The sequence below is a fragment of the Onychomys torridus genome, chromosome 6 (assembly GCF_903995425.1).
Source record: "Onychomys torridus chromosome 6, mOncTor1.1, whole genome shotgun sequence".
NCBI classification, from domain to species: domain Eukaryota; kingdom Metazoa; phylum Chordata; class Mammalia; order Rodentia; family Cricetidae; genus Onychomys; species Onychomys torridus.
In genome coordinates, this window is record NC_050448.1 from 32,298,611 (window position 1) to 32,314,694 (window position 16,084).

At 40.7% G+C, this 16,084-nt stretch overlaps 1 protein-coding gene across 2 annotated transcripts in view; it reads right to left on the bottom strand.

Annotated features, from left to right (window-relative positions):
• The window catches only part of Cog6 (component of oligomeric golgi complex 6), a 48,270-nt gene extending 35,835 nt beyond the window's left edge, over positions 1-12,435 (bottom strand). For both annotated transcript variants that reach the window (XM_036189897.1, XM_036189898.1), the window contains exons 1-7: positions 12,261-12,435; positions 10,824-10,967; positions 7,102-7,173; positions 4,806-4,864; positions 2,523-2,634; positions 769-851; positions 347-417 (exon numbers count right to left, since the gene is read on the bottom strand). In XM_036189897.1, coding sequence (XP_036045790.1) covers positions 347-417; positions 769-851; positions 2,523-2,634; positions 4,806-4,864; positions 7,102-7,173; positions 10,824-10,967; positions 12,261-12,413 — 694 coding nt within the window. In that variant the 5' untranslated portion in view covers positions 12,414-12,435. The remainder of the gene's footprint in view (positions 1-346; positions 418-768; positions 852-2,522; positions 2,635-4,805; positions 4,865-7,101; positions 7,174-10,823; positions 10,968-12,260) is intronic.
• Between the last annotated feature and the right edge of the window lie 3,649 nt (positions 12,436-16,084).

A 16,084-nucleotide genomic window follows, 5' to 3' on the forward strand; every position in this document is an offset into this window, starting at 1 on the left:
TAGAGGATATACAGTCGTCCTTTATCCCACTCTCCAGCGATGTTCTGGACAAAAACCCAAACACGGTACGTGAATGTGTAGAGTTTGCTCTGCTTTGTAACAAATATCAACTGGGACTGAGAGACGGCTCAGCAGTTAAGGTACAGACTGCTCTTAGAGGACTCAGCTCAGTTTCCAGCACCTGTGACTTGAGCTCCAGGGGATCCAATGCTCTGGCCTGGCCTCTGCGGGCACCTGCACCCACATGTGTGCTCTTCACACATACACAAACACGTCTGAAGAAGGCAGATAAGGCCAAGTGAAATTTTAAGGATTAAGTGCTAGCATGCATCAAAGAATCACTTACTTTGAGCCCATCGGTAAAGTCTTTCATAAGCCGTTTCTTGAAGCAAGGCCATCTGTTCCATAATTTCCAAACTTAAGTGAAAATTAAAGAGTTATACAATGTAAACTTTAGCCAACAGTTAGATCTAACAATCTAATTATTCATGTTTAATTACATGACAGTTTGGCCCTTAACGTTTTTTATCAGTTTATGGAATTTTTTCAATCATTTTCTACAATTAAATAAAAGTTAAATATTAATTCCATCAGTTAACTCCAACTCTTCTTTTAGTCAAATATATATGGCAATGAACTTCCACCCTTCCCAAAGGCAAGTGAAGATTGATTCCTATTTCACAGAATAGTTTCAAAAGGAACCTAGAAAGACTCGGAAAGTTTACAGGTACAAGCAGCATGTGACTGGATTACCAGGCAGCTACTCACCCCGCTGTCTGCTGGTTGGTTCGCAACAGAACTTTGACATCGCTATGAATCTGTTTCACTCTTCCTAATGCCTTGAAAAAGTCCTTTAAAATTAAAAATGTCAGTAAAAAAAAATCTGTGTTTTCAGGAAAACTGTACTACCCCAAATTAAAAATCACTACAAAGGTGAAACAAAATCCTACCACTTACAATGAAGTCTTATGCAGATTTTATAGAAGGCATAGTAAGTATTTCTTTGCATTTTCAGAGCGACATTAATTTCGTTTGGGCTTTGAAGGATGAAAACATAAAATGCAGCCTCTTAAAACAATTTCTTTGAGAAAATCCCACCACCATGGAACCACCAAGCATGCTAATTCTGCCTACATCATACATCTCCACGCTGCTAGAAAATTCAGATACATAACATATGCTTGATATATCAAAGATTTAGAAATTCCCAAGGTCTACTCAGGTTCACAGTAATATTACTCTAGCTTTGTCTTTGCTCACTTTGAGCTTTAGCTATTTGGATAAACAAAGCCATACAAGAAACCTGCCATATTCTATAATGGTATGTCTGGTCCCCCAAGAAAGTCCTTTTCCCAAGGTCAGGCATTTAGACAAAAGTTCCCATTCTCTCAGGAGCTTGAAGAAAGTTTCTGCTTGCTAAAAGGAATCATTCTTAACTCTAGCACATTTAATCCTATGTGCAACTATAGAGTATAAAAAGTGTAACAAACAGTATGCTAGTTACCAGTAATAGAATATTTGTAAAGACTAAGTAAGTCCCTGTTCTCAGGAAGCACACAGCTGAATAAGAGGACTGTAAGCCTGAAGACACCATCTAAACAGAGCAAGTCCTGGATACTCAGGACCAGCCCAGCCCTGCAATCACTGGACCACCTTATATCTCCGCTACATATGCATCTGTGCTCCCTCACCCAGGAGACAAGAACAGAAAATGCTCATTAAACAGACAGGACTCCGCTCAAAGAATACAATGGGGCCTCAGGAGTTAGGAGACAGAATCCTTTCTGGACAAAATGAACGTCTTTAAGGAAAAAATGAAAATAGCCTTTGAGAGTTTTAAGTTTCTTACATTCAGTCTGCAAAGTGTGACAAAGCATTTAAAAATAAAAAAAGATGAAAAGCAAATTCCAATTTAAGAAAGACAAAGTTATAAAAGTAAGCAACATATCATTGTCCTAATCAAAACAGGGGGATGAAGACATGCATTGTTTACCCTGAAAAAGGTGACACATCTTCAGAAATAGTCTTTGTAGATCAGGCCGACCTCAAACTCAAGAGTCACCTGGCCTCCTGCATGCTGGGATTAAGGGTGTGTGATATCACACCAAACTGGATAATTACAGAATATTCTTTTAAATATAGATCTACAAATACAGTTTGTATAGGAGTAGTGAACAAGTAAACTAGTTCACAAAGGATCAGAGATGAAAAGAAGGGGTAATGGAGGTTTGTTTTGTGTTGTGTTGTGTTGTGTTGTGTTGTGTTGTGTTTTGTTTTGTTTGAGCTGAGGACCGAACCCAGGGCCTTCAAGCGCTCTACCACTGAGCTAAATCCCCAACCCTGTTTTGTTTTTTTAAAGTTATGTTGTACTTCAACTTCAAAAAACATGTATAACTTCAAAATACACAAAAACCAAAAACTTATTAAAATACATGCCTTAACTTCAAATTTAGATAGGAAAATTAAGTCTTGAGAATCTCATCTTCTTTGTAACTGCTACACTTAGTAGGCAGCACACGTACCTCAGTGACAGGGCCTCCTCTTGTGCCTCGGAGAAGAGCCATCTCATCGGAAGTCAGCTGGAACTTGGCTAAAAAGGCGTCTGCTACTTGTGCTCTAATTTCTAACCTTTGGCTATAACAACAAGAAAAATGAAGTACATTATGCTCTGTCCAACTACAAAGCAAACAATATCCCTGGCATAGTAGCTTATCAAACCAAACAAAGCTATGCAAGATTCTCAAAAATCAGCAGGGACGTGATGAAATCATTCCAAACTCATCAGGTATGCAGGTGACATAATTAGCTGACACTGCTCTGCCTTGCATGTCTGCACACAGTAAAAGCTATTGTTCACAAATGGTACCTGTATTACTAAATTACAGCCTCTTACAAAGGCTATTTTCTAAGACAAAAAAAATGCCCTTGATTTCAAGGAATTCCTCTTAGTTATTAATATATCCTAAAAGTTTTCACATGAACCACAACACACAAAACAAATCAGTTGTGTGTTTTATGTTAGTTTATTTTATTTTTATTTGTTAGAATTAATGTATGTTAGAATGAGAAGTCAAGAGCTTGTGAATCAAAAAACGCCATGTCTCTATTTTGGCCTTCCTCACTTGTGATGGCTACTCTCGGTTGTCAACTTGGCTGCATCTGAAAGGATTTAAAACCCAAATAACTTGCCGTACCTGTGAAGTATTTTTTCTTAATTAAATAATTTGAAGTTGCAAGACTCATTTCTAGTCTGGATCTTTGAGGTGGGAAGACACACCTTTAATCCAGATCTTTTAAGGTAGGAAGATCTACCTTTTATCTGGACCACACCCGCTGGCAGCCCACACAAAGGGATGGAAGAAGGAAGCTCTCTACCTGCTTGCTCTCGCCTTGCTAGCAAGTCCATCCTTCACTGCATTAGAGCCTACTTCTTCAAGATTCCATGGTATACTGAAGACCAGCTAAGACTGGTGGACTAAACAACTTCTGGATTCTGGGAACTCCCATTCATAGGCAGCCAGTGTTGGATTAGCTGGACCACAGCCTGCAAGTCATTCTAATAAATCTTTCTATATAGAGAAATTCATTCTGTAAGTTGTCACTCTAGAAAACCTCTAATACACCACTCTTTCTGCTTGACAATAAAAACAGTATTATAAACTATAAAATCTGGATGTAACATAGATGTGGTAACTGGCAATTAGGAAAAGGCATGCTCTAGACTAGGAGGCAGTCTGCAGGGACCAGAGGACTGGAAAGGGTTTCCATCTAAAGGCCAGTCACTGCCTGAGCTCCCTGAGCAGCAACTCAACATTCCTGGTGGCTGAACCCTGGATCTGGAGCAGTATACAGCTGGGTACAGTGGCACATGCCTGTTATTACAACACTATCGAGGCAGGGAGACAGGTGGATTGAAAATCTGAGGCTGGGATATATCTGTGGTAGAGCCCTTGCTCAGCACATATAAGACCATCAGTTGGACCCCAGCACCACCAAAAATAAAAGAAAATCCCCACAGTATTTTACCAGCAATATTCAAAGAGTAGCAATGTTCTACATTAAAAACATTCTGTTGAGAATTACAAAGATAAGCATTAACAGCATTCATGTTCATGGCAGAACATGTCTACCTTCTGTTACTTGTATCTTTATGTTGAAAGACTTTAAATTCACCAAGTCAATGCCCTTGGGATGAATAACATACATTTTAAAAAGAGAAACAAAATCCAGGTATTTACTTCAAACAATAATGTAACCCCTTAATTAATTCTACACAGAGCTAAAGGTATATATGCCCTACTATACAAAAGTCATCTAATGTATTTTAACTTGTAGACAAAGCACCAACCCTTGTCACACAGGTTAAAAGTAATTACAAAGCATCATAAAATTCCTTGAAACAGTAGAAATTAAGCATTTTACTTATAACCTTCTTTGGAGCTGTTTTTAGACTTAACTTTAGCATCAATTGTCAGGCACAAAGGAGAATCAACCTCCCAGTGGTTTCAATCATTAAAGTAGTGTTCCTGAAATCTTGATTGATCATGTGCCAATCATTACAACTGATTCCAAATACTGGTGACCTCCACTCCAAAACAGAAATAATCTCTCAAATTGAGAACCAAGCATCGTGTTCCCAATGGCTGTTTTTATGTTAAGGTTACTACTAGAGAAAGCTTAGGAACTTAGGTCCTCTATGAACCCTGAATCACACTCTACATTATTTTCACTTTGACTTAGTATTATTTACAACTTTCCATTTAATCTGCATTAATAAGGAGGTGACTGTATAAAGAAAAACTTACCTTTCTGATTGAAGCTTAGTGGTTTTTACTATTAAATCTTGAGTCTGTTCTTTTGCTGCCTGAAATTATAAATACACCATACATCAGTATATTCCAATCTCATAAAACTATATCACCACTTCCTGAAATTCAGACAAACGGCGCAGGGCTCAACATGCCCCCGTAGTTGGCATCGATGTTTCAAGGCTCAGGAGCTACCTTTCTAGGAGGCACTCTCAGAGTTCTCAACACACACACAACGTTGAAACACAGAAGAAGACAGAATCTGGACGCTTTCTAGTGAGGCAGAAGTACTGGGAAGAGCCATCTGAGGGCAAGGACATGGATTCAGTGGTGGATTGGTGAGCTGCCCACCATGAGACTTCTACAGAGCTCAACAGTGCAGGTGATGGGAATGAAGTCTCAGAGCCAGAAAACACAGGCCCTGGAGACAGACCCAGTTGCTTCTGCCCAACTTTCATGCCAAGCAATGCTTCCTGTGCCCACCTCTTAAGTCAGAGCGCAAAACTTAGAAGTGAACTTGGTGAGCAACAACACTATCCAAAAATTAGCCAGTCATCTATGAGGCAGATTCCAAAATGGCAGAAGTATGCCCAACAGGAGTCTCAAAATCCCAAACTATAGAACACAACAAAAATAAGGCACTAGGAACTGCTGAGATGGTTCAGTGGATAAAGGCCAAACCTGGGGACCTGTATCTGAACTCTAAAACCCACATGGTAAATGGAGAAACAACTCATATAAACTGTTCTCCAACTTACACACACATACAATGGCATATATGCACATAAATAATACATAAATCAATGTCATAAAAAGTTAAGACAATAGCAATGAAAGGAGAGACAAATGGCCAAAGATGGGACAGACAGTATCTATGCCATGAAAAGACTTTAGACAGAATTATTAACAAATCAAGTCACTAGTGAGTAGACACTACAGTACCCCACAACAGACAAGACACACAGAGCAGAGGGGTCAGTCAGTGGACACTGTACAGTACCCATAACAGTGACACACAAAGCAGAGGAGTCGGTCAGTGGACACTGTACAGTACTCATAACAGACACACAGAGCAGAGGGATCAGTCAGTGGACACTGTACAGTACCCATAACAGTGACACAGAGCAGAGGGGTCAGTCAGTGGACACTGTACAGTACCCATAACAGTGACACAGAGCAGAGGGGTCAGTCAGTGGACACTGTACAGTACCCATAACAGTGACACAGAGCAGAGGGGTCAGTCAGTGGACACTGTACAGTACCCATAACAGTGACACAGAGCAGAGGGGTCAGTCAGTGGACACTGTACAGTACCCATAACAGACAGGCACACAGAGCAGAGGAGTCGGTCAGTGGACATTGTACAGTACCCATAACAGTGACACAGAGCAGAGGGGTCAGTCAGTGGACACTGTACAGTACCCATAACAGACATCAACACACAGAGCAGAGGGGTCAGTTAGTTAAAAGAGGAACTAGATCAAACATCTCAAGAAAAGGGGTCGTTTTCATGTTGGAACTTTACACTGAAGAGTCAAGATTCTGTGGGTCGGGTCTCTGAAACTGGAAGCAACTAAGGCCTCTCCCTCCTTCCTGCTAATTCTCTTCTCAGTGGGAATCTGTCTTTCTGCTTCCTAAACATCCTGTGGAGGATGAGGATACCTGAACCTCTAGCGATATTTTTCAGACACACTTGAACCGTGGTTCAGTCTGTCTCTGACTCTGGGAATCAGGCTGAGTATAGCAGCTCCAGAGCACTCTCAACAAAGAGTCTCCAAGTCCAACAGCATCTCCAAATGCCTATACTGCCTGATATTTGCCTTCAAGTGTAACTTCTACCCTTTTGTAGTCTAACATTAAGAAATTCTACCTTGTACAGACCCAGCTTAATTTGGACTCATTCTCAGCTAAAGAGAAGCTGAGGAAAATTTTTATTTTTATTACATGATAAATTCTTGTGTAGAGAAATTCATATTTTTGAAGAATTTGTTGTTTTCCTCTAAGTATTTGCTACTAGTTCCTGAAGAACTTGTTCCTGCTGGACTCTGGCATCAGAGATCTCAAAGATTCACCAACATTCTACAGATAACTGCACTGCTGAGGCCCTTGGAGTTCACCAATAATACAAAGCCATCATGAAAAGAAACGCAGGACATTCATTCATGTATTTGGGCTTTTAAAACTGTAACATTTGCATCAAACCTTCCTACAGAGCATTACATGTCAGACGTCCGTACATTTTTTAAACCTCCCGTTCTCAGGAGCTACATGACACCCAGCCACTGGGAGGTACCTGTAATCGGCTTGTCATGTCCTCACAGCAGCTGCTCATTGCCTGGACATCTTCATTAATGCTTTCAAGTTCCTGAAAGGGGAAGACATAATATCAGCCACTGCATATATCATAAAGAAATTTCTCCTTCTTGGGTCAAATCCCACAGTTTCCGTTGTTCTGTCAAAGCATAACAAAGGATCTTTATGAAATTCATTCTTACAAAAAGAATAATACCTACTGTTACAAAGGTGTAAAGAAACTGGTCCATTTCTTTTAGAGGGTATATGAAAATAAAAAATATCAGATGAATATATTTTACATACATAACATAAGAATACCTACATAGGTAATAAATATTAGCTAGATCTAATCACTCCAAAGTTATATGTACTTCAAATTTATATGTATATGTAGAATTGTATATATAGTTTTATCTGTCAATTTCTAAAATTGAAAAAAACAAATCATAGCACAAAATAGTAAATGTGCAACAATACACACACGACAGTCAAGAATTCTCTAAACAAATGGAACCTTAAACACTTTAGCTAACAATGGAGAGTGTGTACAGAGCAGCAACTGTGATAAACCCGTGCGTTCCAATGATGTCTACACAAAGTTAAAAGTCATAAATTAAAACACACAGTGCTGGGGGCTGGAGAGGTGGCTCAGAGGTTAAGAGCACTGGCTGCTCTTCCCGAAGTGCTGAGTTCAACTCCCAACAACCACATAATGGCTCACAACCACCTGTACTGAGACCTGGTGCTCCCTACTACATGCAGGCATACGTGCAGGCAGAATACTGTATACAAATTAAAAAAATAAAAAATAAAAGTTAATTAAAAACAACAACACACAGTGCTTCATCATTTCTTTAAAAAACAAAACAAAACAAAACTTTCATTTTTAAAACATGGGAAGGCAATTCAATGCAACACAATGATAGTTACTTCTGCGTGATGCTAACTACGCAGGCAGTCAATCAACTGAGCTATACACACAGCCCATTCATAAGGCTTTCATTTAATTTTTACTGAATTACCTAATTCCACTCATTGAACAAAATTACCAGCTATATAAAATAACGGGTATATGATAAACTATTTATTACAGACTTTTAAAAATATCTAGGGTTGGGGATTTAGCTCAGTGGTAGAGCGCTTGCCTAGCAAGCACAAGGCCCTGAGTTTGGTCCTCAGCTCAGGAAATTTAAAAAAAAAAAAAAAAAAAAAAAAATCTAAAGTTGAGATAATATGAATATTCATGTACTTATCGCCCAGCTTCAACAGTTATCAGCTCATGGCCATTCTCTCTTCTTCTCTCTACCCACTTTCCCCATCCACGATTCCTCTCTCCTTATAAACTGAATTTCTCTCAGGCAATTCCAAATGTAATTTTATCTATGAACTTCTCCTTATGTTATTCTGAGAAGATAAAAAGTAGACTGTCACTCAGGTTTAACAACAATCCCCCACCCAGCCTGCTCTTTCTTTCTATTTTGAGACAGGGTCTCACTATGTACCCGGCCTGGCCTTGAATTCAAAGTTCTCTATCAGCCTCCAGAGCACCGGCATTACAAATGTGCATCACCCTCAGCAACTGTAACCTTTTAATGTTAAATGCCCGGCTCAAACTTCTCCAACACCTTCAATTTTCTAAAATAAAAACAAAATCCAACTGTGCAAATCAAATAAAAAAGATTTGCAACAGGATAATATTTGTTTCCCCTTTAGTGTATAGATTTGTTATTCCTGGATGTTGAAGAAGTTGGCTCAGTTGCTTACACAGTTGGAAGGTTCCAGAATGCTCTGACTGCACCTTCCCAGTGTCAGCACAGTCTTCTGTCCCCGGTCCTGCCTGCAGTCAGTCAGATCCAGAGCATGACTGCACAGTTAAACTTGGGCATGAGTTCCTTAGCACTGATGCTGCACACCTTTAACAGGAGTCCTGTATCAGTGGCCAGATCAGTGACTCTTAACCTCGGTGATTCTTCACCTAGGAACACTGGGCAATGTCCACTGGCATTCTTGGTTGGAACAACTGGAGACAAGATAGCTCTACCAGCAACAACTGGGTATAGACCAGGGATGCTGAATAAAAATCCTGCAGTTCAGAGAAGATCCTCTAACATCTATTTAGCCCAAAATGTTAACCGTCTCCAAGCTGAGAAAGCCAGAGCCAGATCCATGAACGCAACTGTGGTAGTGAAATCTCATATTCTATTTCATTCACCGGCTGGACTACTCTGAGACAAGCTTTCCCTCAGCAGCTGTACGCAGCTGGCAGAGAAGAAGAGTGTGATGTCTCACTTCCATCCAGCAACTCAAACACAGCAAGCTGGTATACCCAGACCCACCAAAGTATCAAGTGAGGGTTCTGTCTGATTTGGTGTGTACACACAAGGCACATGTGGAGGGCAAAGGACAATCCAGGGACTTGGTTCTCTCCTGCCACCTTGTGGGATCTGAGGACCAAACTCAGAGGGTCAGGCCTGCTCACAAGCACCTCTACTGGACTGAGTCATCCTGTTTGACTTTTACTGTCACTGTAACTCACAGATTTCATGTGTGATGTGGTCAGTTCGCTGTTATTCTTTGTGAGGTTCTTTAACCCAATTCCTTCCAAGACACGTCAGTTTCTGGTCATAAGATCACTCTGTTCAGTAGTCAAACATGCTTAGAGGCTACAATCTGAACATGTTCATCACTACTGTCTTTTTTCTAAAATGTGTCTGTGTCTACATGTTTGTATGCACATGCACACATGGTGCCCTCAGGAGGCCAGAAGAGGGTGTCAGATCCCCTGGAGCGGGAGTTAAGTTGTGAGCCACTCGATATGAGTGCTAGAGCTGAAGCCCAGTCCTCAGCAAACACCCTTAACTGTCTTTAAAAAAAAAAAAAAAAAAGAATTCTACCAAGCTTTCCTTTTCACCTCTGAAATTATTAGCCTTCAATCAACGAAATCCTAGTAAATGCTTTAAGACTGTTTTTTTCAAGTCCTTGCTAAAACCATGTAGATCACTTCCACCTGACTTGTATATTGTCAGTATAGAGCAATACTAACAATGTAATAATAGTCATAAAATATTAAACAATAAACAAATTATATCATAATAAATGACATTTATCTTCATCCTATTGTTAAATAAACCACAGTCAAATATACTGAATTGTTATTCATGTTGAAATAATTATCTTGATCTAGAAATTAGGTACTTTAGGAAATAACAAAAGTAACCCAACACTAATCAGTCTCCAAATGAAGAAGTGTCATCTAAGGTAGTGCATTAAGTGGGGAAATATTTCCTCTGGAAAATCATTCAGAGAAATGTTATTTTTTTTTATTAAGAAGTTACAATTCCTAGCCAGGCACACCTTTAATCCCAGCACTCGAGAGGCAGAGCCAAGTGGATCTTCGTGAGTTCAAGGGCATCCTGGTCTACAGAGTGAGTTCCAGGACAGCCATAGCTACACAGAGAAACCCTATCTCGAAAAACCAACCAAACACACAAACAAACAAAAAAAGTTACACTTGATAATTTCTCAAAATAAATATTACAACTTTTTAGTAGAGGCAAAGAATTCAGAAATCACAATAATTCAAATAAAAACAGAGTTAATTTAGTTTCTATTTGACCATGGTACATAATCAGCTAACACTGCAATTTAATTAAAAAAAAAAAAACTTATCAAAACAACAAACACATAGTCCTCCATAAATTCATAAGTGCAGTTACGTACCTCCTTCACCTCCTTGAAAATGCTCACAAATTCTTCATTGATGGCCAAGCTTCTACGCTCAATATCGCCACGTAAATTTCTTCGAGTCCGCAAACTATTTTCAACGAAAAATGTTGAAAGTGCCTTGAGAGCTTCCAACATCTCCTGTACAAGTGACAACAGAGGGAAATCACTGGGGCTGACTTTGAAATGGTTTCCTGATATCCAGTCAAAGTTCAACGAAATGACTTTCAATTGACTCATTTCCATTAAACAACTCAAAAAGTAATGTCTAACTTTCTAATTACTAAGCAGTAAACTTACTTCCAGAACACAGGAATAGTATACCTGTATATAACATATAATCGTATATATACAAGGTAATCTACAGCAGAACTGCTTTGACAGCACTTTATGCACTTAGTGTATGTTCTGAGAGAGGGCAAAGCAACAGTATAGAAAGTTATAGCAGCACGTTAGGTCTGTCTGTGCAAAGCAGACTGAGTTTGGAATGTCGATTTTAAATCATCGTCATAACTTGGCTCAACACCTTTATTAATTAAAACAGGAACCATTACAATTGACACATTTTTGCCAATGAGAAATATTTACTTCTGTAACACAAACATCTATGTTTTGGATTCACTGAACTCTTTGGAAAACATTTTCTTCATTCAACAAGTTGTTGAGATGCTTGAAGAAGTGAAGATAAATATGGTCAATGAGGCAAAACTTTATCGCTCAATTCATTCAACTTTTGAAGCGCTGCTCGTGTGTCAGGCAGTCTAGAGTTCTGGAGAAATGGGCCCTTTATTGTGACCAATCCTCGAAGCTGGGTCTATGTGGTCTCACTGGGATTGTAAAGGCCGGCAGGGAACACACAAATCAGCAATCACGACATTGTTTCTGCTTCGTTATGTTTTCCGGGATTGAAGTTGACTTTTGAGAAGTGCTTTGTAGTTTCTTCTTCTTCCAAACATCAGGCTTTTATCCCAAGTTCTCCTAGTTAACCCCCTTTTTGTAGCATGTCACAATCCTATCTAGTCCTGAGCCTTATTTTTAAGTCAACATTTTAATGCTCGTTTTTAAGTATGTCAAACTCTCTCTGGCCGCTTATTTTCACTTACCTACATATTTAACGACCGCTTTACGACTCTCACTTTACTTTTTCCCTTTATGCCACGTTGGCATGGCCAATACCTGGCTGCTCCATGGTGCAGAAAAGACAGCCAGCCCTGAGACGCTGCGAAGTCCTGTTCTAGAAGGGTCGGGGAGGGCGTGTGGGTAGGTGTTCCAGGAAGAACACAGCAGGGGCGCACAAACAGTCGGTGCACAGCTAACAACGAGGCCAGGGAGAGTCTCCCTGCGCCCGGGGCAGCAGCTCCGGCGCTCGCCCGGCAGTAGGCCTGGGCTGAGGCTCGCAGGTCCCTCCCGGCGCCCCCGCCCCCCTCCGGGTACCTTGTCATTGTCCAGCCGCGTCTCCAGGATCTTGTGCAGCTTCCGTGACAGCGGGTTGTTGGGTTGCGCGGAGGTCGCGCCCGCTCCATTACTGAGGCCGTTGGCCGGCCCGGAGGCGGGGACGGCAGCTACCTCTCCGCTGGCGTCCGCCATTGCAGACAGACCCGGTGCGACGGGAGCACTGCGCATGTGCAACCAGCAGCGCTTGCGCACATCCGGCCGAGCGTGTTATTTTAAAATCCCGGAAGGAGGCGACAGCACACTCAGCAGATAAGAAATTGGAGGTTCTAAAAGAGACTTCAAGAATCTGAATCTAAGAAATGCCGAACTAATGATGTAGTATATATGTAAAATACGCTGAAACCAGTACCTGGCACTTGTGGTCAACAGAACTGATTCTAATTAAATTCCCTAATCTGAATTCATCTCTCCGAAAAGCATCCGTGGAAGGTATAGTATGCACCAGGGCCTCTCGTGTGCACTGGACAATCTACTTTGTGCACTGAGACAAAGGAGTTAATAAACGTTGTTGGGCCAAGACAATATAGAGAAGACAATGAAGAGAGAAAGAAATGCGGCCAAGATGGTTACTCAAGAAGGCTTGCAAGGACTTGGCCTTTTATCTGAGATCTGAAGGAGATTCAGAACCGTGAGAAACCCCAAGTACGAGAAACTCTACATGTAAAAACCCAGAAAAAGAAGGAACTTCGCTGTCTTGCAAACTGACAAAAGCCAGTGTAGCTGGAAAGCCTTGAGCAAGAAAGTGTTTTGCCTGCATGTACGTATATGTTCACTGTGTACACGCACTGTGTACAATACCTGTGGAGGCCCGAAGAGGAACTGGAACTGGAGTTACAGATGGTCGCATGCATCACATGGGTCCTGAGAACGGAACCCAGGCCCTGTGCAAGAGCACCCAGTGCTCTTAACCAGTGAGCCATCTCTCCAGCCTCCACTATCATTTTTTTATTTAAATAACACAATGGCAATTATTAATAATGACTGTATTGGGGTGGTATTATTGAACATTCTCAATTTGACCTACATGTTCAGATTCACATTATTGCCCTGGCCTTATTTATAGGCACTTGCTCCATAGCAGCAACATTCTCACCATAATGTGTTACTGGGCACAAACGCATCACACTTTTCAGATCTCCATGTACTAATCCCTACAACCTACTTTAGTCTTTTTCAGATGCTATAGCAAAATACTGTAGACTTGGTAGCTTATAAACAACAGAAATTTATTTCTTGTTCTGGAGAATGAGTGGTCCAAGACCAGGCACCAACAGATCTGGAGTCTGCTGGGGTTCCCTTTCATGTCCGTGGAGAAACATGCTATTGCTGCTTAACTTTCTGCTAGAATAGAGGATGAGCTGGCTCTCAGAGCTCTCTTTTGTAAGGTCACAAATCCTGATCATGGGAGCTTTGCTCTTATGGTCTAATCATATCCAGACATTGGTAGAGTCCAGGAAGTCAGTGTCTGAATTTTAGGGAGACACAAGCATTCAGACCACAGCCTCACTCTTCCAAGGATGTCAGTCCCTGTGACCTTTATCAACCTCTCTATGTCTTTTATATTCCACTCAGATAACTCTTTCCCCACCACTTCTTAAAAAGAATTTATTAATCCCCTATGTAAAGTCCATAGTAATGAAAATATAACTCCTATTATAAGTTCCTTGAGACTTATAAAAATATCGTTTATATTTTTGTTCATTATTTGCGCAAGGGACCAGTCTAATCTGGTTTTGTACTCCACTTGAGTGAAGCTTTCTCTGTGCCTCCCTCTTTTGTCACAGCTAGCCTCAATAGCATATACTATGGTCTACACACTACACTAACTATCACTACCAATCCCACAGAAGCTGTTACTTAAGAAAGAAAAGATAGGAGGACACGGGGTAAATGCTACAGTTCTCATCCAGCAACTGTCCCAACACTGTTGGTGGAATGCAAGATTTCTGTCTTTTCTACAACAGTAGTTGATCAAAGTTTAATATCCGGTGGGGTGACCTACACTGTCACACAAAAAGATCCAGAGCCTATAATGGGTCTGTCTGTATGAGGTTTCCATAGTTTGCTTTTCATTTTGCCCCAGAACATGGCAGTTTTAGGAGATGATCTGGTGGTTCTCTGGGTTCCATCCTTCCTCCCACACTCCACAGCTAACTCCCTTAGGGTCTGTCATACAACTATCTAAGCCTCTTTTGGTCCATTCACATAGCCTCATGAGGAGTGCTCAGCCCTTGCAGATGCTCTTTCAAGGTCCTAATATCTTTTAAGGCATGACCTTTTCTCTGTCAATTGCAAGCACCAAGATGTCAGAGCAGCTTTAAGGATGAAAGGTCCTATTCTCTCTCTCTCTCTCTCTCTCTCTCTCTCTCTCTCTCTCTCTCTCTCACACACACACACACACACACACACACACACACACACACACACACACACTTTGTTTCTAGATTATATATTCTGACTATGGGAGGTAATGAACAAACAGAGCTATTGAAGTCCAGCTAAGAAGAGCATGGGCCTTAATACCATCTCCTGGCTGTTCCCATAGCAGGTTGTTGATAGTTTCTACTTTATAAGGCAGTTCCTTCTTCAAAGTGAAATGTATACCAAAACTAATGAATTCTACATGTTTATTATTTCTTGCAGTGTAAAGAATTTTTTTATAGAAGAAGTAACGTGTATGTGATATTATGGTAATGTAGAAAGTATTCAATAGTTGGTGAGTTGTAGAAAATCAAGCACCTTCAAGTATGACTTTAGCTCAAAAGAATGAACCATTTCTCCCTTCCTAAGGGAAGAAGTCTAATTATCCCATGCAGCCAGTCCTCCTGGGATCTGTGAATATCTGGGATATTCAGAGGCTCTGCTTTGGCTGCCCTTGATAAAGTGGGTGCTCAGTAGTTAGTGGCTGGCAGATGTAAGGAAATACCTGTTGCTGAATCCATAGTCTTAACACTATTTTACTTTGTTCCTGGGTTCAGATGGGTGACTAGGAAGAAGAATATCTGACACACAGAGTTGGTGACATGTTAATCTTGTTACCAAGAGCAAGCATTGAAGTGGGGCCTTTGATATACAAGCATTCATAGGACTCAAAACTGATTTTTTTTTTTTTGCTTATGTCCTGATCCCCATGATAATTTATTGGCTAGTTAAGAAAGCAGGTCATAGAACTGCAGGCTGAGAACATGGATGGAGATCACCCAGCAGTGTAGGGTCTTGGAGGAGGAGCCACTGAATAGATTTTAGGACTACTGGCCATTTTTCTGCTTTTGCACAACATTTAAAGTCTGGACACAAGCTCACTTTGGCTGCATGCCCATCTATTGATCAAGACACCATGATTTACAGACCCAACCTGACAGCGTACAACTCAGGAGAGTTATTTCTAGTCAATGTAATAACTATAAATTTGTGGTTTGTGAGACAGGTAAGAAAGTAATCCATATGAGAAAGGAGCAAAATCCAACTAGGTAGTAAAGATATTAGTCACCGCACTAGCATGGGGAGTAGAAGGGTAAGAACCAATTAACTTTACCAGTCAGTGGAGATTGATTGCAACCAGGAGGGAGGCGAGTTAGCAGTAAGATGTCAGGGACTCAAACTAGGCAATTAGATTTATGAAGGGTTAGAGTGAGGCTTGTGTTGGAAGTTGTGGTAAAAATAAAATAACCAGGTAAGGCCATTTGCAAGAAAAGGGAAGGAGCTGAAAAGCCTCTTTTCCACCTTACTGGGTTCGATGTCTAACACACAACCCAAGTCCAACTGGCTGGAGAAAACAGGTTCTAGCTCCTTGTTCCAGAATA